Below are 26099 nucleotides of genomic sequence, written 5' to 3'. Positions count from 1 at the left end.
ACTCAGGGTATGCTGATTCCACTACAATTAGAGAAAGACTCAGGATATGCTATGCAAGAGCCATAGCAGTTGACTTCAAAGTGAGGCCAGTCTAGAAACAATATTTCAAAGTGAAATTCATTCTTCTTACTTCTTTTGACTCTACTTCCCTCTTTCTGTCTCCTTTCCTAGGATCTTAATCTCTTTTGCCTCCTAAATACCCTCCCAAATTTCTCCACGTTCAAAAATAGCCCAGTTCACATCTCATTCTCAAAATGCTAGGTGGTAGGAAATCATTCTGAATTAGCCAACTGATCAGATGTGAATGCTTTAAATAGTTCTTCACTTAACTCTCCATGGAAAGGCACTTACTATTTAAAAATAAAATATTCAGGCCAGAGTGGTGGCTCATGCCTATAATCCCAGCACTTTGGGAGGCCAAGGTAAAAAGATTGCTTGAAGCCAGGAATTTGAGACTAGGCTGGGTAAAATAGTGAGAACTTGTTTCTACAAAAAATTTAAAATAAAAAAAAATTAGCTGGGCATAGTGGCGCATACCTGTAGCTACTTAGGAGGCTGAGGTGGGATGATCGCTTGAGCCAAGGAGGTTGAGGCTGCAATGAGCCATGATTGTGCCACTGCACTCCAGTCTGGGTGCCAGAGTGAGAGACTATCTCAAGTGAAAAGGAAAATTTTCAGGCATTATAAAGGAGATGTTTTATTTATCTTTATTGTTATTATTATTTTTTGAGATGGAGTCTTACTCTGTCACCCAGGCTGGAGTATAGTGGTGCAGTGTCAGCTCACTGCAATCAAGGAGATGTTTTAGAATATATATGAAAAGGGCCAGGCAGCCGGGTGTGGTGGCTCACACCTGTAATCTCAGCACTTTGGGAGGCCGAGGTGGGTGGATCACCTAAGGTCAGGAGTTTGAGACCAGCCTGGCCAACGTGGTGAAACCCCGTCTCTACTAAAAATACAAAAAGTAGCTGGGCATAGTGGCAGGCACCTGTAATCCTGGCTACTCGGGAGGCTAAGGTAGGAGAGTTGCTTGAACCCAGGAGATGGAGGTTGCAGTGAGCTGAGATTGCACCACTGCACTCCAGCCTGGGCGACAGAGCGAGACTCCGTCTCAAAGAAAAAAATAAAATAAAAAAATAAAAGGGCCAGGCGTGGTGGCCCATGTCTACAATCCCAGCATTTTGGGAGGCCAAGGCAGGCAGATCACCTGAGGCCAGGAGTTCAAGACCAGCCTGGCCAACATGGCAAAACCCCGTATCTACCAAACATAGAAAAATTAGCCAGGTGTGGTGGCACATGCCTATAGTCCCAGCTACTCGGGAGGTTGCGGCAGGAGAATTGCATGAACCCGGTAGGCGGAGGTTGCAGTGAGCTGAGATGGCACCACTGCACTCCAGCCTGGGTGACAGAGCAAGACTTTGTCTCAAAAAAAAAGTATGACAAGGCTAGAAGGATGTGAGGTGGGTAAGGGAGAGAGGCTTACAGGCCACGTTCCTCTCTGCTTTTTTTTTTTTTTTGAGACAAGTCTCACTCTGTATCTTGGTCTGGAGTTTAGTGGTATAGTCACAGCTCACTGCAGCCTCAAACTCCTGGGGTCAAGTGATCCTCCCGCCTCAGCCTCCCAAGTAGCTGGGACTATAAATGTGAGCCATGATGCTGGCTCCCCTCCTTCTGATGAGAGGGAACTTAGTGCTGCCAATTTATAATCAGTAAGTTTGACTGTTGGTCAAAGTTGGACATGATCAGAAAAGTGAAATCAATGAAATACAACTCCAGGCTTCTCTACCTCCCTTTTCTATTAATGTCTAAATTATCATCTGTAAGTGTGGGCAGACATAGCATTGACTTTATTAAACCCCAAATAAGTTTTTGAACTTGCTGCTGTCTTTTTGAAACTTCCTAGGAGGATGGTTTGTTTATCAGCAGAGAAATGAAGTTCACAATAACTGTGGCATCGAAATATACTACCAAACAGACATGCAAAGCACCTCAGAGAATATGTTTCTGGAGCTCTTCTGTCAGATTATCTCAGAACCTTGCTTCAACACCCTGCGCACCAAGGAGCAGTTGGGTGAGAGGAAAGTGGGGAAATAGCAGGGTACTGTAGACTTCGATGAATTGTTTTCCCTGTAAAACATTTTCCACATTTTCACCTGACACTGTGTATCAGGCATGCTCTACTTAGACAGACTTGAGAAAACCTTATTACAGAGAATCCACTTCTAAAAGATAAGCAATCACTATCTTATGGACAGTAAAGCAATTCTTTATGAGATGATACTGTATATTACATACATGTCAATAAAGAGGACATTTTAGGTGGGGGAAAAGGATACTAAGGACAAGCTTATGGGTAGCAAGATGAGAAACAAGCCATCCAGAGGAGCTTAGATTCACTAAAGCTTGAGTTCCTTGAGGGTAGGTATTATTTCTCGTTCATCTTTATATCCCAAGCCTGGGACATACAGAAGGCACTCAGCAAGTGTTTGCAGTTTTAGATACTGTTAAAAGTCTTGAGGTACTGGCAGATTTAATCAATGAGGAAAGAAGCTCAAAGAAGCCCCAATAATGACAGAAAGGAACCAGTGAAAAAAGGATGAGTCTCTCCAAGTACCTATCATTGTTTAAATACCCATTGTGCTAGGTGCTGGACATGGAAAATGGATGCTCCAGATGGTCTTTCCTTTTGAGGAGCTCACAGTCAAATCAGGATGGCAGGCCTGTAAAGGAATAATTTTAGTACAGCATGGTAAATGTTATTATAAGAGCTCAAACTATTGGCCGGGCACGGTGGCGCACGCCTGTAATCCCAGCACTTTGGGAGGCTGAGGCAGGTGGATCACCTGAGGTCAGGAGTTCAAGACCAGACTGGCCAATATGGTGAGACCCCATCTCTACTAAAAATACAAAAATTAGCTGGGCGTGATGGTGCATGCCTGTAATCCCAGCTACTCGGGAGGCTGAGGCAGAGAATCACTTGAACCTGGGAGGTGGAGTTTGCAGTGAGCAGAGATCGCGCCACTGCACTCCAGCTTGGGTGACAGAGCGAGACTCCATCTCAAAAAAAATCAAACTTTGAATGGCTATGTTGAAGATAGAAACTTCCTCAGAAGTGAGACCCAGAGGCACCACAGCTGTTGGAAGTGGTGGATCAGGGCAGGGCAGCTGAAGGAGATAAGCCAAGAGCTTGGTTTTGAAAAGATGTTGAAGGGAGGTAGTGCATGGCCTCATGAGATAACATGGAAGTATGACTTTTAATTAGCTTGATCTCTAGAGAGTTGCATTCTGAATTAATTGGCTCTGGAATGGATTATCTAACAAGAAATACAGTAGGAGAGTCAGGTTCATACATGGAACTTGGATGTTAAAGGAAACACAGCTAGGACTGTGACTAAGGGATGAAAATGAGTCCAGCATTTTATAGTCTGGGAGTAATTTTAGCGTAGATTGAAGAGGATTAACTAGCAGAGAGTGAGGAGTGACAAGATGGGAGTTTGAATAATGAATAGGATTTTTTTCCTAAGAAGAAGAAAAAGTCATCTCCAACTTTGTAATTCTTCAGAGAGCTCTTCTGCTCTGTCCTTAGGAACTGAAACCATCTTAAGTGCTCTTATTTCTTTAAGAGGTGAATAATCTAAAACCTTAAACTAGATTTTATTTGCTCAGACAGGTTAGTTTTTGAAGGATTAAAAATGACCCAGGTGTCAAATGCCAAGGTCATGACTGGCTGATGTCTGTGTTTCAGGCTATATTGTCTTCAGCGGGCCACGTCGAGCCAATGGCATACAGGGCTTGAGATTCATCATCCAGTCAGAAAAGCCACCTCACTACCTAGAAAGCAGAGTGGAAGCTTTCTTAATTACCATGGAAAAGTCCATAGAGGATATGACAGAAGAGGCCTTCCAAAAACACATTCAAGCATTAGCAATTCGTCGACTAGACAAACCAAAGAAGCTGTCTGCTGAGTGTGCTAAATATTGGGGAGAAATCATCTCCCAGCAATATAATTTTGACAGAGGTAAGGTAAAATTAGGGCCCTAACATTTATGGCATTCAAGTAACATTTGATTAAGGCTATTCTACAAAATGGTATTCATTTTGTAGGTGATATTCCATTACCTATTTGGGGAGTTGGGGTGGGGGGATGGCTGGCACTTCTAAAGAATTGTTATTTAATTTAACTCCAATTTTCTATTACAAACCTTATCTCTTTTTTCCTCCAAACCTAGACGTGGATCTACCTATATCTCACAATAAAGTATTAATAATAATTCAATTTCACATTTTTGTTTCATCAGCGTATCCTGAGATTCTGATCACAGATACCTAAGTATCTATTTCCCATAATACTAAAAAAATGAGATAATACCAGATTGAACCCCTTTGAGGCAAATGCTGTCCTTGAGGCACAGGAGTTCAAACATTTGCCTGTAGGGATCTCCAAAGATTTTTCACTCCTTTCAGATTTGGGAGAGCTGTGATTCTTGAAGTCTCCTGTCTTGAATCAGCTTCCTTTCACTTTGCTTCTAGAGCATAGATTAACAATGGATTGTGCTAAGCTGTAATAGAAGTCAGGGGATGTGGATTGTGTTCTTATTCTGACACCAACAAGCTAAAAATCTTGGTCAAGATACCTTTTTTGGACCTCAGTTTCCTTACCCATAATTTTTCTTTTTGTTCTTTCAGACAGTATCTCACTCTATCAGCCAGGCTTGAGTACAGTGTGTCATCATAGCTCACTGTAGCCTTGAATTCCTAGGCTCAAGCGAGTCTTCTGCCTCAGACTCCCAAAGTGCTGGGATTACAGGCATGAGCCACCACGTCCAGCCTACCTATAATTTATCTAGCAGTTGGATTCACTATTAATAATACTATCTCTCATTTATTGAGCGTTTACCATCTACCTAGCAGTGTTATTGTCATATATCTTTTTCCTAATTCTCACTGCAGCCCTTATTAAGTAGTTATTATCCCCAATTTCCAGATGAGGAAACTAAGGCTCAGGAAAGTTGAGATGAATGGCCAAGATCCAAAAGCTCATAACCAGAGAGCCAGGATATGAATCCAGGCTGGCCTGGCTCCTGAGCCAAGGCTCTTACCCATTGCACTACATCCACTTATTATTATTATTTTTTAAGATGGAGTTTTGCTCTTGTTGCCCAGGCTGGAGTGCAATGGCACGATCTCTGGCTCACCACAACCTCCACCTCCCGGGTTCAAGCGATTCTCCTGCCTCAGCCTCCGAAATAGTTGGGATTACGGGCATGTGCCACCACTTTGTATTTTTAGTAGAGACGGGTTTCTCCATGTTGGTCAGGGTGGTCTCGAACTCCCAACCTTAGGTGATCCCCCCGCCTCGGCCTCCCAAAATGCTGGGATTACAGGTGTGAGCCACCACACCTGGCCTCTTTTTTTTTGAGACAGTTTTGCTCTGTCGCCCAGGCTGTAGTAGAGTGATGTGATCTTGGCTCACTGCAACCTCTGCTTCCCGGGTTCAGGTGATTCTCATGTCTCAGCCTCTCCCAAGTAGCTAGGTCTACAGGCACACTCCACCACACCCAGCTAGTTTTTGTATTTTTAGTAGAGATGGGGTTTCACCATGTTGGCCAGGCTGGTCTCAAACTCCTGGCCTCGAGTGATCCACCCACCTTGGCCTCCCAAAGTGCTGGGATTATAGGCGTGAGCCACTGTGCCCAGCCAGCATCCACTTACTTTTACCTGAAATCAAAGCAAATGATCACGTAAAAATGTGGATGCTTGGCCAGGCGCAGTGGCTCACGCCTGTAATCCCAACACTTTGGGAGTGCGAGGCGGGTGGATCACGAGTTAGGAGATTGAGACCATCCTGGCTAACACGGTGAAACCCCATATCTACTAAAAATACAAAAAAAAAAAAAAATTAGCTGGGCATGGTGGCAGGCGCCTGTAGTCCCAGCTACTTGGGAGGCTGAGGCAGGAGAATGGCATGAACCCGGGAGGCGGAGCTTACAGTGAGCCGAGATTGCACCACTGCACAACAGCCTGGGTGACAGAGCAAGACTCCATCTCAAAAAAAAAAAAAAAAAAAAGTGGATACTTGGCCAGACACGATGGCTCATGCCTATAATCCCAGCACTTTGGGAGGCTGAGGTGGACAGATCACTTGAGGTCAGGAGTTCAAGACCAGCCTAGCCAACATGGCGAAACCCCATCTCTACTGAAAATATAAAAATTACCCAGACGTGTTGACTTGTTCCTGTAATCCCAACTACTCAGGAGGCTTAAGGCAGGAGAATCACTTGGACCTAGGAGGCAGAGGTTGTAGTGAGCCGAGATCGAGCCACTGCACTCCAGCGTGGGCGACAGAGTGAAACTCTGTCTCAAAAAAATATATATGGATACTTAAGAGTCTTGGAGTGAAGTATATTGTCATTTAATGTACTGTTCTGGGCTGCTTCATATGGGAATGTTAGTAAAATATTGTTTGATTACTTTTTCAGATAGCACTGAGGTTGCATATTTAAAGACACTTACCAAGGAAGATATCATCAAATTCTACAAGGTAAGTCAAATTCATATATTTAGATTTTGACTGATAAGAAAGTATTATAGGGCTGGGTATGGCGGCCTACACCTGTAATCCCAGCACTTCGGGAGGCCAAGGCGGAAGGATCGCTTGAGGTCAGGAGTTAAAGACCAGCCTGGCCAACATGGTGAAACCCCATTTATACTAAAAATACAAAAATTAGCTGGGCATAGTGGCATACACCTGTAATCCCAGCTACTCAGGAGGCTGAAGCATGAGAATCGCTTAAACCTGGGAGGCAGAGGTTGCAGTGAGTGGAGATCGTGCCACGGCACTCCAGTCTGGGTGACAGAGCGAAACTGTGCCTCAAAAAAACCAAAACACCTATTGTATGTGCTATATTGTGTGTTGCTCCTTTGAAGCCATTCAGGCTGGATTTATGAAGGTGTTTTTGTGGATCTGAGTTTTTTGACACAAACGCTTAATGACTTTTAGAATAAAGACAGTTTTTATTGAACCAAGTACTGTTTTCCTCTCCCTCTAAACCAAGTTTGCCGAACCTGCAGCCTGCGGGCCATGTGCAGCCCACATTACGAGATATTTTGCAAATTTTTTTTTCTTTTAGCTTATCAGCTATTGTTAGTGTATTTTATGTGTGGCCCATGACAATTCTTCTTCTTCCAGTGTGGCCCAAGGAAGCCAAAAGATTGACCCATGCTCTAAACCAAGGACTGTGACAGCCTTTCCTGACTTCCAGATCTACCTTTTTAGGCACCCTTTCAGTTTCTTCTCTCTGTTCTCCACCCTGCTCTGCAAAGAATATTGCTGAGCTTGTTTGGTGGGAAGGAAGAACAAAGAAAACAAAAGAACTTGAGAATCAGATTATTTTCCAAGCTCTGACAACTATAAATTATCTTCACCCATTTAGGTGCCACTGTGGCTGCTTTTTAAAATAAATGATTACTCACCTTTGAATTGTGGTCAGAGATATTATAAGTTTTACATGCTTGTGCTCACTTAGGAAGTTTATCAACTGGAAAGGGAGGCACCACCATTAAAGTCTTCCTAGCAAGCTTTAAGAGATTCACACCGGCTGGGCGTGTTGGCTCACGCCTGTAATCCCAGCACTTTGGGAGGCCAAGGTGGGTAAATCACGAGGTCAGGAGTTCAAGACCAGTCCGGCCAACATAGTGAAACCCTGTCTCTGCTAAAAATAATAATAATAAAAAAAATTAGCCTGGCGTGATGGCGGGTGCCTGTAATCCCTGCTACTCGGGAGGCTGAGGCAGGAGAATCACTTGAACCCGGCAGGCGGAGGTTGCAGTGAGCTGAGATCGCACCACTGCACACCAGCCCGGGTGACAGTGCGAGACTCCGTCTCAAAAAAAAGAGGTTCACACCATCTAAATCTTCCCCTATATAAAAATTCTAAGAAGGATAGCAAAATTTCCATTAAGTAGGTATATTAATGTGTAATAAGTATGCTAAATGCAAAAACTCAAAATTTATGCTGCAATGGAGTTGCACCTAAAGTGTTACATATGTTTTTTGTAATATATTGGGGCCTCTAGTTTGTGTAAAATACTTATATGCCTATTTTTCAAAATAAGGAGCAAAATTATACTCTGTGATTACCGTAGTACCTTAGAATTGTCCCTTAATGTTCTAGCCATTTCTGGTTTGTATCTGTCATTATGTTGTTTGGTCGGGGACTCAGTCCTGCCCTGTGCCCACATCCTTTTAGAGAGATACTCTACAGTATTTTTTTCTAGGGATGTACTATAGCTACCAGCATAGGAGTCAGTGCTTACAGTTTTCATTAGAATGACTTTGTGAAGTTAGTGGTACAATGAGGCTTGATCACATTTTCTCCTGTACTAGGGTTTCTAATGTTAGTTTAATTCACCACTCTTAGTGCTGAGTGAGAGGGTAAGGAAAAAGTAACAGTCTTTGACCCGAAGGTGCTGATAGTTTCTTTGAGAAAAATGGTGATTTTGTATCATCCATGAGTTGCTTACACCTCTCTCGGCAACTCTTCTGCAAAATTATTAAGGCTGTATGCAAACAAGTATTAATATAGCTGGTATCACCTTAACAATAAGGAAAGGAGACTATAGTTTCAGAATTGAGCAGCAGAAGCCAGTATTTTGAAAGCACCTTTTTCAGCAATGAGATTTGACCCATTTTGGCTACGAAAATGGATGGCTGGACAAGTGATTTTCTTTACCTCATGGCTTCCTTTGCATTGTATGGAGGAAAAGAAGAGTCTCATCTAAATTACTCTTGTTCTTTTGCAATAGTAGCCTGTAGTCCCACCTGCTGGGGAGGCTGAGACAGGAAGATCGCTAGAGCCCAGGAGTTCAAGACCAACCTTGGAAACATAGCTAGACCCTGTTTCAAAAAAAAGAGAGAGGGGCTGGGCGTGGTGGCTCACGCCTGTAATCCCAGCACTTTGGGAGGCCAAGGTGGGCAGATCACGAGGTCAGGAGTTCGAGACCAGCCTGACCAACATGGTGAAACCCCGTCTGTACTAAAAATACAAAAATTAGCCAGGTGTGGTGACGCATGCCTGTAATCCCAGCTACTCAGGAGGCTGAGGCAGGAGAATCACTTGAACCCAGAAGGCAGAGGTTGCAGTGAGCCAAGATTGCACCACTGCACTCCAGCCTGGGCGACAGAGCGAGACTCCATCTCAAAAAAAAAAAAAACAACAACAACAGAGAGAGTATTTATAACCAGGCTTAAGCTAAGTCTAGAACAGCATTTCCCTAGCTGTGTTCCAGGGTATGCAAGATATTAATAGGGGTACCTAGGAAAAGGGTTTCATGAGCATACAAGTTTGGGAAAGACTATTCGCATTCTTAGAGAATCAGAGTGTATTGGTATTTTAGAAATTATAAGAAGTCCCACAGTAAAGACTTTAGCCTGCATTTATTTAATTTTGACTAACATTTTCTAAACTGATTTCACCATGCATCCTTTTTTACACGGAATACCTATAAATATCTCCCGGGACTGTAGTGTTCCTTAGAACATATTAATAGTTTGCATGAAGGTGCAGTTGTTTGTTTTTAGAAAAATGAGGATCGTCCAGAGTTGGTCAGAAAATCGGGAACAATCTGAAACTGGAGAAGGTGTTCTGCTGTCTGCTGATGTGGATAGACAAGGGGGTAATGAAGGTTTGGGTGACAAGAGATGGAGAAGAGATCTTTGGAAGCAAACTTTTTACTCCAGTAAGATGAAGTTCTTAGATGAGGTGCTACATGTTAATAGAGGCAGACCTGGGCTGAGCTCCTGGAAAGAGGCTGGAGAGGTCAGAGCAGGCCTGTGAGAATCTGGGCTGTTTTGCCTGCTGGCAGGGAGTAGAGTGGGGAGCCATGGGCAGGATTGCTGTGCAACATCAACAGGGCTTCCTTGCAGTCACATAGGACCAGGCTTATTAGTAACTGCCCAGTTACTAGTAACTAGTAATAGTTATTAGTAAATAACTGTTGAGTGGATTTGGTTTGGCTGATGATTTCTTTCCTCTAAGGATATGAAACGTTGCTTGTGGCTAAGGAATAAGAGGAATTTTGTCACAATTTTGTACCCCTTTAGAAAAGACAGTAAAAGTCTGCTGTTAAGGGAAAGGTTGGGACATACTTCCCCACAGGATCCACCCGCCAGCCTAGCACTGCTGGCATTCATGGTAGTAACTAAGGAGAATCCCTCCAAGCAGCATGGTGGAATAGAGAGAGCAAGCAGACTCTAGCTTCTGACACCATCACCTATGAACTGTGTGACCCATGTAATTCATGTAAGCTGCTGTGTCTTAAGAGTCCATGCCTCTAAAGTAAGAATCATCATGATGCTTAGTTCACAGAGAATTAAGTGAACTGACATAGGAGAGTGCCTGATATAACGCAGGACTCAGTAATTGTTAGTTTCCTTTCTCTTTTGGTAGATGAACCACAGTTTACAAGCAGAATCTGAGAAGGTTCTTAGAGGAGCAGGCGTTGTGCTTATCCCTGACTAAGCTCAGACCATTGTCTCTGTAGACACTAAAGATCACCAAGTGCAGCCCTGCACAGCCCATCCCAGGGAGTACTAGGCTAGGTTTTTAATCCTAGCTCAGGCACTTATTAGCTGTAGGAGTTTGAGCAGTTTTTTAATTTCCTTGGATTCAGTTTTCTCATCTGTAAAATTGGGTTAAGAATAATTCTTTCCTTAGAGTAAGAAAAGGAAAGGAAAAAAAAAAGAATAATTCTTGCCTGCCTTGCTAAATCTTTCTAGAGCTTAAATAAAATAATGTAAGTGAGGGGAAAGAAAGGGAAGTATCTTTTCTTTTTCTTCTTCTTTTCTTTTTTTTTGAGACAGAGTCTGGCTCTGTCACCCAGGCTGAAGTGCAATGGCGTGATCTCGGCTCACGGCACGTGGCAAACTTGCTTCCTTGTGTCAGGCAATCCTCCCACCTCAGCCTCCCAAGTATCTGGGATTACAAGCATGTGCCACCACATTTGGCTAATTGTTGTATTTTTGGTAAAGACAGGGTTTCACTATGTTGGCCAAGCTGGTCTCGAACTCCTGACCTCAAATGATCCACCTGCCTCGGCCTCCCAAAGTGCTGGGATTACAGGCATGAGCCACCGCACCCGGCCAGAAAGGGAAGCATCTTTTCTGTATCTGACTGTGTGATAGCTGATTCTTCATAGTCATCAGAGAACATCTCATTGTAAGTTCTTTAGTGGAGCAAAAGGGTGACCTTGCTCTTCTTTCTGCCTAGGAAATGTTGGCAGTAGATGCCCCAAGGAGACATAAGGTATCCGTCCATGTTCTTGCCAGGGAAATGGATTCTTGTAAGTATTAAATGTTGCCTTTTTAGGCTCATGTTGAGCCATCTGATAGTTGGCCTTTGTCATAGCTACATGCCTTATATAACACCAGAAAGTAAAAGAGGTAGAGAACGGAAACTGGAGATAAGGTCTGCAGATATAAGGGGAAAAGAGAAATGAGGCAGTGAAGGAGAGAGGCAATACCAGGTGATAGAATGCTGAGCTAGCCACAGCATCACAGGAAAACACAGCTGCTTGCTGTTGGGGCGTCTCCAAACAGGCTGCATGAACCACTGCTTGTGGGGAGTATGGGTAAGCAAGTTAACTTCCCAGTCCTCGTTTCCTGGCTTTTACTGGCCAAAGTTTGTCCTGTGGCCATTAACTCCCTTGCTTTCTGGGCAGTTTAGTAAAACTAGTAAGTTTACTAACAGTTTAGAAACCTAGTAAGGTCCTTCTGGGTGGCCAGAAAGTCACATTAGACCTGGGCCCTAAAACTGCTGTGGCCAAAGTTTTATGACCTCAGGAATATCATGAGCCATCACTGGGTGGCTCTGGATAGGAGGCAGGACAAGTACTTAAAGGCCTTGGGTAGCAGGCAACCTTTAGAGGATCTGAGAAGTACATGAACGGGGCTGGTGCAGTGTTTTTAATTAACTGAGTCTGGTTTAGTTTTTTTTAGTTGTTCTTTTGTGATAGTATCAGTAAGTACAAAGTATTAAACCTTTTATTTTCTTATAGGTCCTGTTGTTGGAGAGTTCCCATGTCAAAATGACATAAATTTGTCACAAGCACCAGCCTTGCCACAAGTAAGAAATTTAATGTTATGTTAGATTGTACTGACAGAGGACTTTCTATTTAGAAGAAGCAGCTTGGTTTTTTTTGTTTGTTTTTTTGTTTTGTTTTGTTTTTTTTTTTTGAAATGGAGTCTCACTCAGTCACCCAGGCTGGAGTGCAGTGGTGCGATCTCATCTCAGCTCACTACAACCTCCACTTCTCGGGTTCAAGCAATTATCCTGCCTCAGCCTCTTGAGTAGCTGGGATTACAGGCACATGCCACCACGCCCAGCTAGTTTTTGTATTTTTAGTGGAGATGGGGTTTCACCATGTTGGCCAGGCTGGTCTCAAACTACTGACCTCAAGTGATCACCCGCGTCGGCCTCCCAGAGTGCTGGGATTACAGGCAGGAGACACCGTGCCCGGCCAGAAGAAGCTTGTTCATTGGGAACTAAAAGTGATGAACTAAAAGTTTCAGGTCACCAGGTGTTGGAGCCTCTACTTTAGTTCTTCCCTGAACATCTAGTCACTCAGCCTCTACCCTTGTCTGCCTTTGCCTCCTGTTTGAACAGTTGTGTTATTTTGCAGTGGATCATTTCTGGCCACATCTGTTCCCAGCACTGAATATTGGAGAGAGACTTCTTAGTCTCTCTCCCATGTTACCTGTGTATTTTAATCATCTAGAAGGATTGACATTAGCTTGCAAGAGGAGGAAACTGGCAGTGTAACTAGGCTTTTTGTGGGTGGGCACACCAGCCTCTGCTACTCTGCTGAAGCCTTGATGCGGAGCCCCTAAGTCCCTGGTGAGCCAGCCCTTGTTTGCCCAGAGGAAAACCAAAAGGACTAAGGACACTTACCATAGGTTTGTACAGACCAATTCACGACCCTCCAGACCTACTGATCCAGAAGAAAGGTCAGCAGATCATGATACATGGGTTATTAGGTAGAGCGGCCTCAGGCCAAAACAAACCAGTATATTGAGTAGAACTGAGGTGTGCTCCCAGTGTCCCCCCAAAAAAGTCGATGTCCTTATTCTGATGTTTAGGTTAAATACACTAAAAGGAAACTTTTTTCTTTGCAGCCTGAAGTGATTCAGAACATGACCGAATTCAAGCGTGGTCTGCCACTGTTTCCCCTTGTGAAACCACATATTAACTTCATGGCTGCAAAACTCTGAAGATACCCCATTCATGGGAAAGTGCAAGTGGATGCATTCCTGAGTCTTCCAGAGCCTAAGAAAATCATCTTGGCCACTTTAATAGTTTCTGATTCACTATTAGAGAAACAAACAAACAAAAAAATTGTCAAATGTTATTATGTAGAAATATTATAAATCCAAAGTAATTAAATTACAAAATCTTATAGATGTAGAATATTTTTTAAATACATGCCTCTTAAATATTTTAAAATTTTTCTTTTGATTACTGAGAGAAATTTCCCCAATATAACAATGCTTAAAATGAATGATATTCCTATAGAATCTTCCTTCCCTATTGTGTAAAATAGTCACTTGTCCAAAGAAAGTTAAAAGTTAACTCTTTTCTAAAATCCTCCTAGGTTGACATGGAAGGCTTCACAACATTTAGAAAGGTAATAACTTTTTAAAAATTGATCCTCAAATTTGCTTTTTACTTGATGGTTTCATGTAAATCAGTGGAAAACATTACATTTGGCAGATGATAAAGCAATGTAATCTTTTATTAGTGAAATGCTGGTTATATAAGGCATGGTTTTAATCTTTTTATAAAATTTGAACATGTTTTTTATTCCAACTAGTAAAATGCTAGAAAATCCTACTTATTTACAATGCTAGAAATACAGACTTACCTTACATCAATTTTGTCCTAAACTGAATTTCTCAGGATTACTGTGGTTTCTTTCATTCTGATTGAATTATATTGACCTACTTCTTCATAGTTGGTTTGCAGTGTTCCATGAGTTTTACTTTTCCTCATCAACATATTGCTTTAACACAACATATTTATTTAACACGTACAAATAGGGTCAACTTCGGATCCTACTGAGTGTGTGACATGCTTTTCCAACATCAGCTTTTTGTAACCACCTATATAACTTTTTATTACAGTGAAATTGCAGTCAGTATGTGAACCAAAATATCTTGCCCCTTTATGAGTTTAAAAGGCAGCAAATACAAAGCCACCTTTTTGGAAATATAAAAAGTAAAGCCTTGCATTCTTATATAGCAGGTCTTCATAAAACTCTAAAATCCCTTGTTGCTACCAGTCTAATCTTGCCTTAAATGTTAAGTTATTTTTTGAATATATAAATATAAACATATAAACACAGATGATGACTGGAGTGGACTTTTAAAAAATATTTTTGTCATGAGATACTATTTTAGGTGAAATTGTTACTGTAGATTTAACAGCTGTTTTGAAATATTTACTGTTATTAAAACTTGCTTCAAGAGAAATTGTGAATATATTTCCATATACAAGCACTAGTAACAGTAAGTGGCCCTGTCATCCACTAACTCAGGCAAAGTAAAGAATGGCATTTTCGAAGGACATTTTACCTCCCCATATGATTTGATTGGCTAGGACTTTCTTCTGTAAAGTCATACCTTTTCACATCTTAAGTTTTTACATTTGCCATTTTCCAAATCTCAATTTGGGGCAAGAACGATATAGTCACAACTATGGGGCTGCTTTCAAAAGCGGGGCTCCATTTCTACTGTCAGATCAATGTGGTGCTGTAACCATCTTTTTATCCCTACCTTCAAGAACCTCCTTATATGAAGCCTGTCTCTATCCATCAGAAGGTGTGTGAAATCATCACTTCCTTCTGGTTTTATGTACTTGTAGACTATGCAGCTTTTCATTAAACTGCAAGTATATACAAGACATCTAAAATTAGGCCTGAGTGTTCTGATCCACCACTGTACTAGTAAATAAAAATCCACCTACCTTTTATGTGGAAAATTATGTGCTATTGAGTAACTTTTAGCTCTTTTTAAAAAAATGGGTGAAATTTAAGTGTCTTTTTTTATGAGAATGACACATGAAGAGATCTGAGAGCAATCTCATGTAGTCTTCCATGAACCTGCAATTGTTGTTTAGTATGCGTCAGCATTTTCCAATTTCCAGGTTGGATCTAGAGCTGCTGTTGATCACTCAGGCATACTAACGGATTCATTTAGATGGGTCCAAGCTGCAGTCCATGAGCAATAACAGACTACCCCAGATACTGCAGTTTACTCAGTGCTTAGTAAATGAGATTTGTGGAACTAAGTTATTAGTTACCTGAGGCTTCTTAAGAAAGTCTTCTTTTTTGACCAGTTGATGTGAAAGAGGGAGCATGTGACACAGCCAGTATGGTGGAGTGCTAGGGTTATCCTGTTTACAATAAATCGCCTGAATTTCACCTCTGGAGTCTGCATTTGTATTATTTTTCCAGTTTTAGTGAAATAGTACAGTGGCCAGTCCTCAGCCTACCTCTCAACATCCCAGTTTGACCAGATTTCTTGCTTCCGTTGTTCATAATGCAGAAAGCAGTGAATTATATTAACATTTTAAAAGTGTTTCTGGGTAACAATGATTTTTGTCAAATAGAAGACTCAATTTCACAACCTTAAGAATAGATCACTTTTGTAAAACAAGAATCTCAGTATTTGATGTTGGACTCCTTGCTGTGAGTATTGTCACTGACTCCAAACCCAGAAAGATTTGTTCCTGCCCTTACAGGGACGAAAATAAAAAGGATAGAAAAAATATTTCTCTCCCCTACAATGAGTCCTTACATCTTCTTGCCACATCTCCAGCTGCAGTTTAGGCAGATATCGTGTTCAATCTCTGTCTTCTTGATCCCTGTCAAAATAATTTTTCTACTCATGTAGTGGCCAGCTGGCTCAGGCAGGCATTTCAAGAAGAATCTGCTTGTTCCTCACTTTTCCAGCATAGGCAGTGGTCCAGCCCGCACAGTCAGCATTGTTCTCAGGGACGATGTGGCAGCCCCACACAGAGGCCAAGAGCAACAGAGCAACTCCAGGATTTATGAGTTGGGACAGTCGTCCCCTCATTCATGATACATGGAGGGACTCAGGGGACTCAGCAGGTCCCCCTATTGTTTTTTAGGGTTTTTGTTTTTGTTTTTGTTTTTTTTGAGACAGAGTCTCACTCTGTCAGCCAGGCTAGAGTGCAGTCGTGCGATCTCGGCTCACTGCAACCCCCGCCTCCTGGGTTCCAGCGATTCTCCTGCCTCAGCCTCTGGAGTAGCTAGGATTACCTGTGCACGCCACTGCACTCCACTAATTTTTTGTATTTTTAGTAGAGATGGAGTTTTGCCGTGTTGGCCAGGCTGGTCTCAAACTCCTGACCTCAGGTGATCCACCCGCCTTGGCCTCCTAAAGTACTGGGATTACAGGTATGAGCCACTGCACCCAGCCCACAGTCTTTCAACAGGGAGGATAGTGATAAAAAATTTCATCATCCCAGATTTTCAGAGGTGGAAATAGGCTCAGAAAGGCTGAATAGTTTGCCCAGGATCATCCAGGAAGCAGATTCAAACCTCCACTCAGCTCTTTAGACTTCAGCTCTCATTGTACCATGTGGATTTCCTGTAGTAATAGCTTCCAAGCCGATGAACGTCCTTGTAAAACAAATAGACAGTTGCTTTTACATGTGTATATAACTTTACCTTTTTCCCATTTACTGTCTTACTTGATCTCTTAACCTTGTCTATTTTGGAGGGCATGAGACCAGATCGCACAGTCTTACCCAGTCCACTTCGCCAGGCTACTTTGAGACAGTTGTCACCACTGCCTGCAGAATCTCCTTCCCTTCCTTTTGGGGGCAATCCAGGTCTTAAACCAGTGTAAGCTCTTTTTCCTATTGCTCTGGAGTGATAGTTTCTGGGATCTTTCAGGAAGTTTGGAAGAGGCCAGGCGTGGTGGCTCATGCTTGTAATCCCAGCACTTTGGGAGGCTGAGGTGGGTGGATCACTTGAAGTCAGGAGTTCAAGACCAGCCTGGCCAACATGGTGAAACCCCATCTCTACTAAAAATACAAAGTTAGCTGGGTGTGGTGGCAGGCTACTCGGGAGGCTGAGGCAAGAGAATCGCTTGAACCTGGGAGGCGGAGGTTGCAGAGAGCGGAGGTTGCAGTGAGCTGAGATCGTGGCACTGCACGCCAGCCTGGGCGACAGAGTGATATTCTGTCTTAAAAAAAAAAAAAAAAGTTTGGAAGAGGAGTATGAGGAAGAGTCATTTTCACCTGTGACACCACCACGGAGACAGCCACTGCTTGCATGGTGTTTCTCTGCAGTCTTCTTCCTGTGCATATAGGAAGGGATCACGTACTCAGTGTTGGAACTCTTCCCCTCAGTAGCCTATTTATACTGAGCATTTTCCACATGGATACCCTTGAAAAAAGTATGTCTTTTGTTGTTGTTGTTGTCGGCAGCGGCTCTTTGGTATCGTATTGTTTGTTTATTGAATCCTCTGGGGGGGTTTTACGGTGTTTTCAAGTTCTGATCTGTGATAAACTTTCTTGTGCAGAGTATGTGTGTGATTTTCTGATTATTCCCTTAAATTGCCAGGTTATGGAATATGAATATATTATTTAACTTTATATATTGAAAAATGTTTAATCTACAGAAAAGTTGTTGAAATAGTCCAGTGAATTCCCATATACCCTTCACCCTGTATTGACCAATGTTGTTTGTTTCATATCCTGTCCGTTCTCTCTCTCGTGTGTATGTGTGCGTGCGCACGTATGTGTTTTGCCAAATCATTTGAGAGTAAGTTGCAGATGTTATGACCTCTTACCCCTAAATACTGCATCAAGTGTCTTCTAATAACAAGGTCAGTATGTGATAAGGAATTTTCCGTCACTCAGAGGGAAGTCTGGCCTTTGTCTTCTTTCTCTTTGCTATAGACAACTATATACCAGTAAATCTGACAACTTAGATGAGATGGACACGTTCCTTGAAAGACACAAATTGCCAAAAGAGACATGAAAAGAAATAGAAGATTTGAATATTCCCTTACCTGTTAAAGAAAGTGAGTCATAATTGAAACCCTTCCCATAAAGAAACTTCCAGGCCCACATGACTTCACTAATGAATTCTATTCAACATTTAAGGAAGGAATTATACCAATCTTACATAACATGTTAGAAAACAGGGAAGCCCTTCCCAACTCACTTCACGAGGCTAGTATTACCCTTATACCAAATCAAAGATATTTCAAGAAAAGAAAGCTCCAAGCCCTTAAAAACAATTCCAAAAGTCCTTAACAAAATATTAGCAATTTGAATCCAGCAATATATAAATATGAATTTTTTATATAATTGATTTTCAAATATTATACCAACCTTACATGATGACCAAGTGGAATTTTCCCAGGAATTCAAGATTGCTATATTATTTGAAAATCAGGGCTGGGTGTGGTGGCTCACGCCTGTAATCTCAGCACTTTGGGAGGCTGAGGTGGGCGGATCACAAGGTCAGGAGTTCAAGACCAGCCTGGCCAACATGGTGAAACCCTGTCTCTACTAAAAAAATAACAAAAATTAGCCGGGCATGGTGGTATGTGCCTGTAATCCCAGCTACTTGGGAGGCTGAGGTGAGAGAATTGCTTGAACCTGGGAGGCGGAGGTTGCAGTGAGCCAAGATGGCGCCACTGCACTCCAGCCTGGACAACAGAGCAAGACTCCATCTCAAAAAAAAAAAAAAAAATCAGGCAGGGTCCGGTGGCTCACACCTGTCCAGCACTTTGGGAAGCCAAGGCCAGCGGATCACCTGAGGTCAGGAGTTTGAGACCAGCCTGGCCAACATGGTAAAACCCTGTCTCTACTAAAAATTCAAAAACTAGCTGGGCGTGGTGGCACACACCAGAAATCCCAGGTACTCGGGAGGCTGAGGCAGGAGAATCGCTTGAACCCGGGAGGTGGAGATTGCAGTGAGCTGAGATCACGCCACTGTACTCCAGCCTAGGAGACAGAGCAAGACTTAGTCTCAGAAAAAAAAAAAAGAAAAGAAAAAATCAATTATTGTTATTTATCATGGTAACAGAAATAAAACACATTATGGATTATTTCAATAGATACAGTAAGCATTTTACAAAGTTCATGATAAAAGCTTAAAGAGTAGAAGGTAACTTTCTCAACGTAATAAAGGGAATTTACAAAATATCTGCAGGTAACTTTTTTTCTTTCCTTTTTTTGAGATGGAGTCTCATTTTATTGCCCAGGCTGGAGTGCAGTGGCACAATTTTGGCTCACTGCAACCTCCACCTCCCGGGTTCAAGTGATTCTCCTGCCTCAGCCTCCCAAGTTGCTGGGATTATAGGTGCCTGCCACCATGCCCAGCTAATTTTTGTATTTTTAGTAGAGATGGGGTTTCACCATGTTGGCCAGACTGGTCTCGAACTCCTGACCTCTGGTTATCCACCCCACCTCAGCCTCCCAAAGTGCTGGGATTACAGGCGTGAGCCAACGCACCCAGCCTACAGGTAACATTTAATGATAAAATATTGAACAATTTCCCCTTAGATCTGCATCAAGACACCACTTCTCTTCAAACTTGTATTTGAGGTCCTAGTCAGTGTAGTAAGGCATAAACATTGGAAAGGATGAAGTAAAACTGTTCACGGACTACATGATCACATACATAGAGAATACTAAAAATGCTACCACTAATGACAATTAACAAGGTGCAGGATATAACTCAACATTAACAATTCAATTGTCTATATACTAGCAACAAAATTAAAATAGAATTTTCGATCACAGCAAAATATAAGGAATTTAGGGGTAAAGTTCTAAAAATGTGTAAAACCTGTACACTGAAAACTTCAAAGCATTGCTAAGAGAAAAATTTAAAGATCTAAAAGGATGTTTGCTCACATGGATTGGAAGGTGATGGATGGGAGGAAAAATATTTCTCACTTGTCTTGGGATCATAACTGAGGTCCTGTGATACTGTAATGTAATAAGATATGCCAGGCACAGTGGCTCATGCCTTTAATCCTAGCACTTTGAGAGGCTGAGGTGAGAGGATCACTTGAAGCCAGGAATTTGAGACCAGCCTGGGCAACATAGTGAGACCCCCACTGCCATCACTACAAAAAAATAAAATAAAATTTAGCCAGGCCTGGTGGTGCAAACCTGTAGTCCTAGCTAATTGGGAGGCTGAGGCAGGAGGATCCCTTGAGCCCAGGAATTCAAGGTTAAAGTGAGCTGTGATCACACCACTGCACTCTAGCCTAGAAGACAGACTGAGACCCTGTCTCAAAAAAAATCAACTGGGCATGTTGGCTCATGCCTGTAACTCAACACTGGGAGGCTAAGGTGGTTGAATTGCTTGAGCCCAAGAGTTTGAGACCAGCCTGGGCAACGTGGTGAAACCCCATCTCTACAAAAAATACAAAAACTAGCTGGGTGTGGTCGTGCGTGCTTGTAGTCCCATCTACTTGGGAGGCTGAGGTGGGAGAATTGCTTGAGCCCAGGAGGTCAAGGCTGCAGTGAACCATGATTGTACCACTGCACTCCAGCCTGGGCGACAGAGCAAGACCCTGTCTCAAAAATAAATGAAACGTACATGGACATGAAAAGAATCCTGAATAGCTAAGTTAATTTTGAAAAAAAGGGACAAAGTTATCCATCCTGATAGCAAAGCTTATAGAAAACTGTAGTAATCAAGACAGTGTGGTATTGCCCTAAGGACAGGCATATAGATAAAGGAAATAGAATTGAGAGTCTAGAAATAGATCCACACATTGATTTCAGTTGTTTTTGACAAGTGTCATTGTAATTCAATGAATGAAAAATAGTCTTTCAACAAATCATGCCAGAATAACTGGATGGACTGGGTGCAGTGGCTCACACCTGTAATCCCAGCACTTTGGGAGGCCGATGCGGGTGGATCACCTGAAGTCAGGAGTTTGAGACCAGCCTGGCCAACATGGCAAAACCCCAGCCTGGCCAACATGGTGAAACCCCGTCGCTACTAAAAATACAAAAAAAAAATTAGCCAGGCATGGTGGCACACGCCTGTAGTCCCAGCTACTCAGGAGGCTGAGGCAGGAGAATCACTTGAACCTAGGAGGCGGAGGTTGCCGTGAGCCGAGATTGTGCCACTGACTCCAGCCCGGGAACAGAGCGAGACTCCATCTCAAAAAAAAAAAAAAAAAAAGTAGCCAGGTGTGGTGGCGCGCACCTGTAATCTCAGCTATTTGGGAAGTCTGAGGCAGGAAAATCACTTGAACCCAGGAGGCAGAGATTGCAATGTGCCAAGATCACTCCATTGCACTCCATCCTGGACAACAGAGCAAGACTCCATCTCCAAATAATAAACTGTTGGAAACTAAATAATTAAAAAATTAACACAAAAAGGACTACAGCTAGGCACAGCGACTCACACCTATAATCCCAGTACTTTGGGAGGCTAAGGTGGGAGGATTGCTTGAGCCAGCCTGGGCAACATAATGTGACCCCACCTCTATAAAAAATTAGCCAGGTGTGGTGGCACATGTCTGAGGTCCCTGTTACTGGAGAGGCTGAAGTGGATCTCTTGAGCCCAGGTTGTACTCCAGCCTGGGTGACAGAGCAAGACCATCTCAAAAAATAAGTAAATAGTACTACAGATTTAAACAAAAACTAAAACTATGAAACTACAAGGAAATGGGGAGGAAATCTTTTTGGAAAAGATTGACAAATTGAAGTTTTTTAATTTTAAAAATGTCTTCTCTCTTTTATATGTTTTTGTTGTTGTTGTTGTTTGTTTGTTTGTAAATAGAGATGGTCTTTCTCTGTCACCCACGCTGGAATGCAGTGGTACAATCATAGCTCACTGCAGCCTCAAACTCCTGGACTCAAGAGCTAGGCGCAGCTTAGCATTCCTGAGTAGCTGGAACTACAGGTGCACACCACCACACCTGGCTAATTTTTTAAAATATTTATTTTTTAGGCCGGGCACAGTGGCTCACACCTGTAATCTCAGCACTTTGGGAGACCGAGGCGGGTGGATCACCTGAGGTCAGGAGTTCAAGACCACCCTGGCCAACACGGCAAAACCCCGTCTCTACTAAAAACAAGAAAAATTAGCTGGGCGTGGTGGTGGGCGCCTGTAATCCCAGCAACTCAGGAGGCCAAGGCAGGAGAATCACTTGAATCCAGGAGGCAGAAGTTGCAGTGAGCCGAGATGGCGCCATTGCACTCCAGCCTGGGCAACAAGAGCGAAACTCCTTCTCAAAAAAAAAAAACAAAATTGTATGTGTATATATATACAGGGTCTCACTATGTTGCCCAAGCTGGTCTCAAACTCCTGGCCTCAAGCGATCCTCCCACCTGAGCCTCCAGAGTAACTGGGACAACAGGGGTAAGCCACTGCACCTGGCTAAAAATATCTTCTCTTCAAAAGATACCATTAAGAAAATAAGGCAGGCTGCTAACTGGGAAGATGTTTTTGCAATACATAAAGCAAACAAAGGACTTATATAAGAACATATAAGAAACTCTTAGAATTCTAAGACAACAGTAAAAATCTGGTAAAAGAATAGATGCTTCACTAAAGAAGATATAGGCAGCAGTCAATATACCTGTGAAAAAATCCTCAAGGTCTTGACTATCAGGGAAATGCAAAGTAAAGCCACAATGAAAGGCAAAACTATAATGAGAGAAGATCAGTGATTGCCTGGAATCTGGAACCAGGACATAGGATGAAAGGACTTGAGGAAACTTTCCAATGGAAATGTTCTTTTTTGTTTGTTTGTTTTGTTTTTTGTTTTTTGAGATGGAGTTTCACTCTTGTTGCCCAGGCTGGAGTGCAATGGTGCGATCTCGGCTCACCGCAACCTCAGCCTCCCGGGTTCAAGTGATTCTCCTGCCTCAGCCTCCCGAGTAGCTGGGATTACAGGCATGCACCACCATGCCTGGCTAAATTTGTATTTTTAGTAGAGACGGGGTTTCTCCATGTTCATCAGGCTGGTCTGGAACTCCTGACTTCAGGTGATCCACCCGCCTTGACCTCCCAAAGTGCTGGGATTACATGCGTAAGCCACTGCGCCTGGACAGAAATGTTCTGTAGCAACTAAAAAGCTGGGGAAAAAGTTGTTTGGTATAAATTGATTATTTTGCTATTTATTTTCTATTTTTTAAATCTGTTTTTATTGTTTTTAAATGTTTTCTTTTGGTTTGAGTTTTTTAAGTGATTTTATTTTGTCTCCTTTGCTGGCGAAAAAAGTATTTTTTAAAAAACAAAATGAGATACCATTGCATGCAGACTGGCATAGCTAAAATTAGATGCACTGATAATGCCAAGTGAAAGCTTCTAGCACATATTTAGAAAAACAGTTTTCAAAGTTTCTATTTCTACTATAGAGTAGACACACTTGTTCTTTTTCCCCTTTTTTTTTTTTTTTTTTTTTGAGATGGAGTCTTGCTCTGTCGCCCAGGCTGGAATGCAGTGGCGAGATCTTTGCTCACTGCAAGCTCCGCCTCCCGGGTTCACACCATTCTCCTGCCTCTGCCTCCCGAGTAGCTGTGACTACAGGCACCCACCACCACTCCCGGCTAATTTTTTTTGTATTTTTAGTAGAGACGGCGTTTCATCGTGTTAGCCAGGATCGTCTCGATCTCCTGACCTCGTGATCCGCCCTTCTGGGCCTCCCAAAGTGCTGGGATTACAGGCGTGAGCCACCGCGCCCAGCCTCTTTTTCCTTTTCTTTCTTTTATTTTTTTGTATTTTTTTATAGCTGGGGTCTCACTCCAGGCTGGAGTGCAGTAGCACCATCACAGCTCATTGGCAGCCTCGGACTCCCAGGCTCAGGCAATCCCCTGGCCTCAGCCTCGGAGTAGCTGGGACTACAGGTGCACGCCACCATACCTGGCTAATTTTTTAATTTTTTGTGGAGACAGGAATATCGCCATTTTGCCCAGGCTGGTCTCAAACTCTCCTGGGCTCAAGCAATCGTCCCTCCCTGGCCTCCCAAAGTGCTGGGATTACATGCATGAGCCACAGTGCCCAGCCACACTTGTTCTTTATTGTAGCAAAAGATATTTTGGGAAGTGTTTCAGAGGAATCTTTCCACAACTATAAGGTAGGGTGAGTTAGAAATATAAAATTAGGCCGGGTGCATTGGCTGCCGCCTGTAATCCTGGCACTTTGGGAGACCAAGGCAGGCAGATCACCTGAGGTCAGGAGTTCCAGACCAGCCTGGCCAACATGGTGAAACCCCGTCTCTACTAAAAATACAAAAGTTAGCCAGGCATGGTGGTGTGCACCTGTAGTCCCAACTACTCGGGAGGCTGAGACAGGAGAATCGCTTGAACCTGGGAGGCAGCTGTTGCAGTGAGCCAAGATTGCACCACTGCACTCCAGCCTGGGCGACAGAGTGAGACTCCGTCTCAAGAAAAAAAAATTAAGATGTAATTATGAGGACAGTGCTTCTGTCTCCCAGTCTCTGTGGGAGGATAGAATCCTAACTTCCATAATTGCCAGCTTGGTGTGGCTGGGCATGGTGGCTTACGCCTGTAATCCCAGCATTTTGGGAGGCCAAGGCAGAGGGGATTGCTTGAGCTCAGGAGTTCAAGAAAACCTGGGCAACGTGGCAAGACCCCGTCTCTACTAAAAATACAAAAAATTTGCCAGACAATCCTCCCACCTCAGCCTCCAGGTACTCGGAAGGCTGAGGTGGGAAGATCACTTGAGCCTAGGGTGCAGTGAGCCGAGATCATGCCACTGTACTCCAGCCTGGGTGACAGAGTGACACCCTGTCTCAAAACAAACAAAAAACATAATTCCCAGCTTGCACACACAGTCTTCACATTTACACCGACCAACCCTTTGTAATGTTTCACTTGCGTTCCCTATCGCTCCCCCTTCCTACACCCTCATTCTCCCTTTAAAACACCCAGGCACCTTGTGTAAATTAGAATGGAGTTCAGCTGTTTCCACTACTGTCAATAGTTACTGAATAACATCAGTTGTCACCACTTCAATTAAAGTCCAGCTTTGTTTATCTTTGACAGCCTGGGTTAAGTTTATAGGAGGCCATTATTTTGGACTGAGCTCCTACACTAAGCCCCAACAGACCAAACCAAAATGGAATCACTCATGCTAAAGTGCCAGACAATCAAATTGAAACTTTTTTTTTTTTTTTTTGAGACGGAGTTTCGCTCTTGTTGCGGCAATCTCGGCTCACGGCAACCTCTGCCTCCCGAGTTCAAGTGATTCTCCTGCCTCAGCCACCCAAGTAGCTGGGATTACAGACATGAATCACCACACCTGGCTAATTTTATATTTTTAGTAGAGATGGGGTTTCTCCATGTTAGTCAGGCTGGTCTCAAACTCCTGACCTCAGGTGATCCGCTTGCCTCGGCCTCCCAAAGTGTTGGGATTATAGGCGTGAGTCACTGCACCCAACCTAAACTTTTTTCTTTTTTTTTTTTTTTGAGACAGAATCTCACTCTGTCACCCAGGCTGGAGTGCAGTGGTGCAATCTCAACTTGCTGCAGCCTCTGTCTCCCGGATTCAAGCAATTATCCTGCCTCAGCCTCCCGAGTAGCTGGGACTACAGGTGTGCACCACCACACCCAGCTAATTTTTTGTATTTTTAGTAGAGATGGGGTTTTGCCTTGTTGCCCAGGCTGTTCTCAAACTCCTGATCTCAGGCAATCTGCCCACCTCAGCCTCTCAAAAGTGCTAGGATTACAGGGGTGAGCCACCACGCCCAGCCTCCAGCTGAAACTTTAAGGAAGCAGGAAAACCCCAAGTAGACCATTTTTCCTAAAAACATGTGATTGCAGCAACCAATCAGAAGGAGCCCAGTCAGGCCGGGCACGGTGGCTCACACCTGTAATCCCAGCCCTTTGGGAGGCCAAGGTGAGTGGATCATCTGAGGTCAGGAGTTTGAGACCAGCCTAACCAACATGGTGAAACACAGTCTCTACTAAAAATACAAAAATTAGCCAGGCGTGGTGGTGAGCGCCTGTAATCCCAACTACTCAGGTGGCTGAGGCAGGAGAATCGCTTGAACCCAGGAGGCAGAG

At 43.1% G+C, this 26099-nt stretch overlaps 1 protein-coding gene across 3 annotated transcripts in view; it reads left to right on the top strand.

Annotated features, from left to right (window-relative positions):
• IDE (insulin degrading enzyme) overlaps window positions 1-15474 on the top strand; it is a 131191-nt gene extending 115717 nt beyond the window's left edge. For all 3 annotated transcript variants that reach the window (XM_002820978.6, XM_009245626.4, XM_024253395.3), the window contains exons 20-25: window positions 1904-2071; window positions 3746-4018; window positions 6480-6541; window positions 11268-11340; window positions 12055-12122; window positions 13172-15474. In XM_002820978.6, the coding sequence (XP_002821024.1) occupies window positions 1904-2071; window positions 3746-4018; window positions 6480-6541; window positions 11268-11340; window positions 12055-12122; window positions 13172-13267 (740 nt within the window). In that variant the 3' untranslated portion in view covers window positions 13268-15474. The remainder of the gene's footprint in view (window positions 1-1903; window positions 2072-3745; window positions 4019-6479; window positions 6542-11267; window positions 11341-12054; window positions 12123-13171) is intronic.
• Window positions 15475-26099: the final 10625 nt, after the last annotated feature.

This window comes from Pongo abelii, chromosome 8 (genome assembly GCF_028885655.2).
Source record: "Pongo abelii isolate AG06213 chromosome 8, NHGRI_mPonAbe1-v2.0_pri, whole genome shotgun sequence".
Taxonomy (NCBI): domain Eukaryota; kingdom Metazoa; phylum Chordata; class Mammalia; order Primates; family Hominidae; genus Pongo; species Pongo abelii.
The sequence above is the reverse complement of the archived record's forward strand: the minus strand, read 5'-3'. Positions and strand labels throughout refer to the sequence as shown.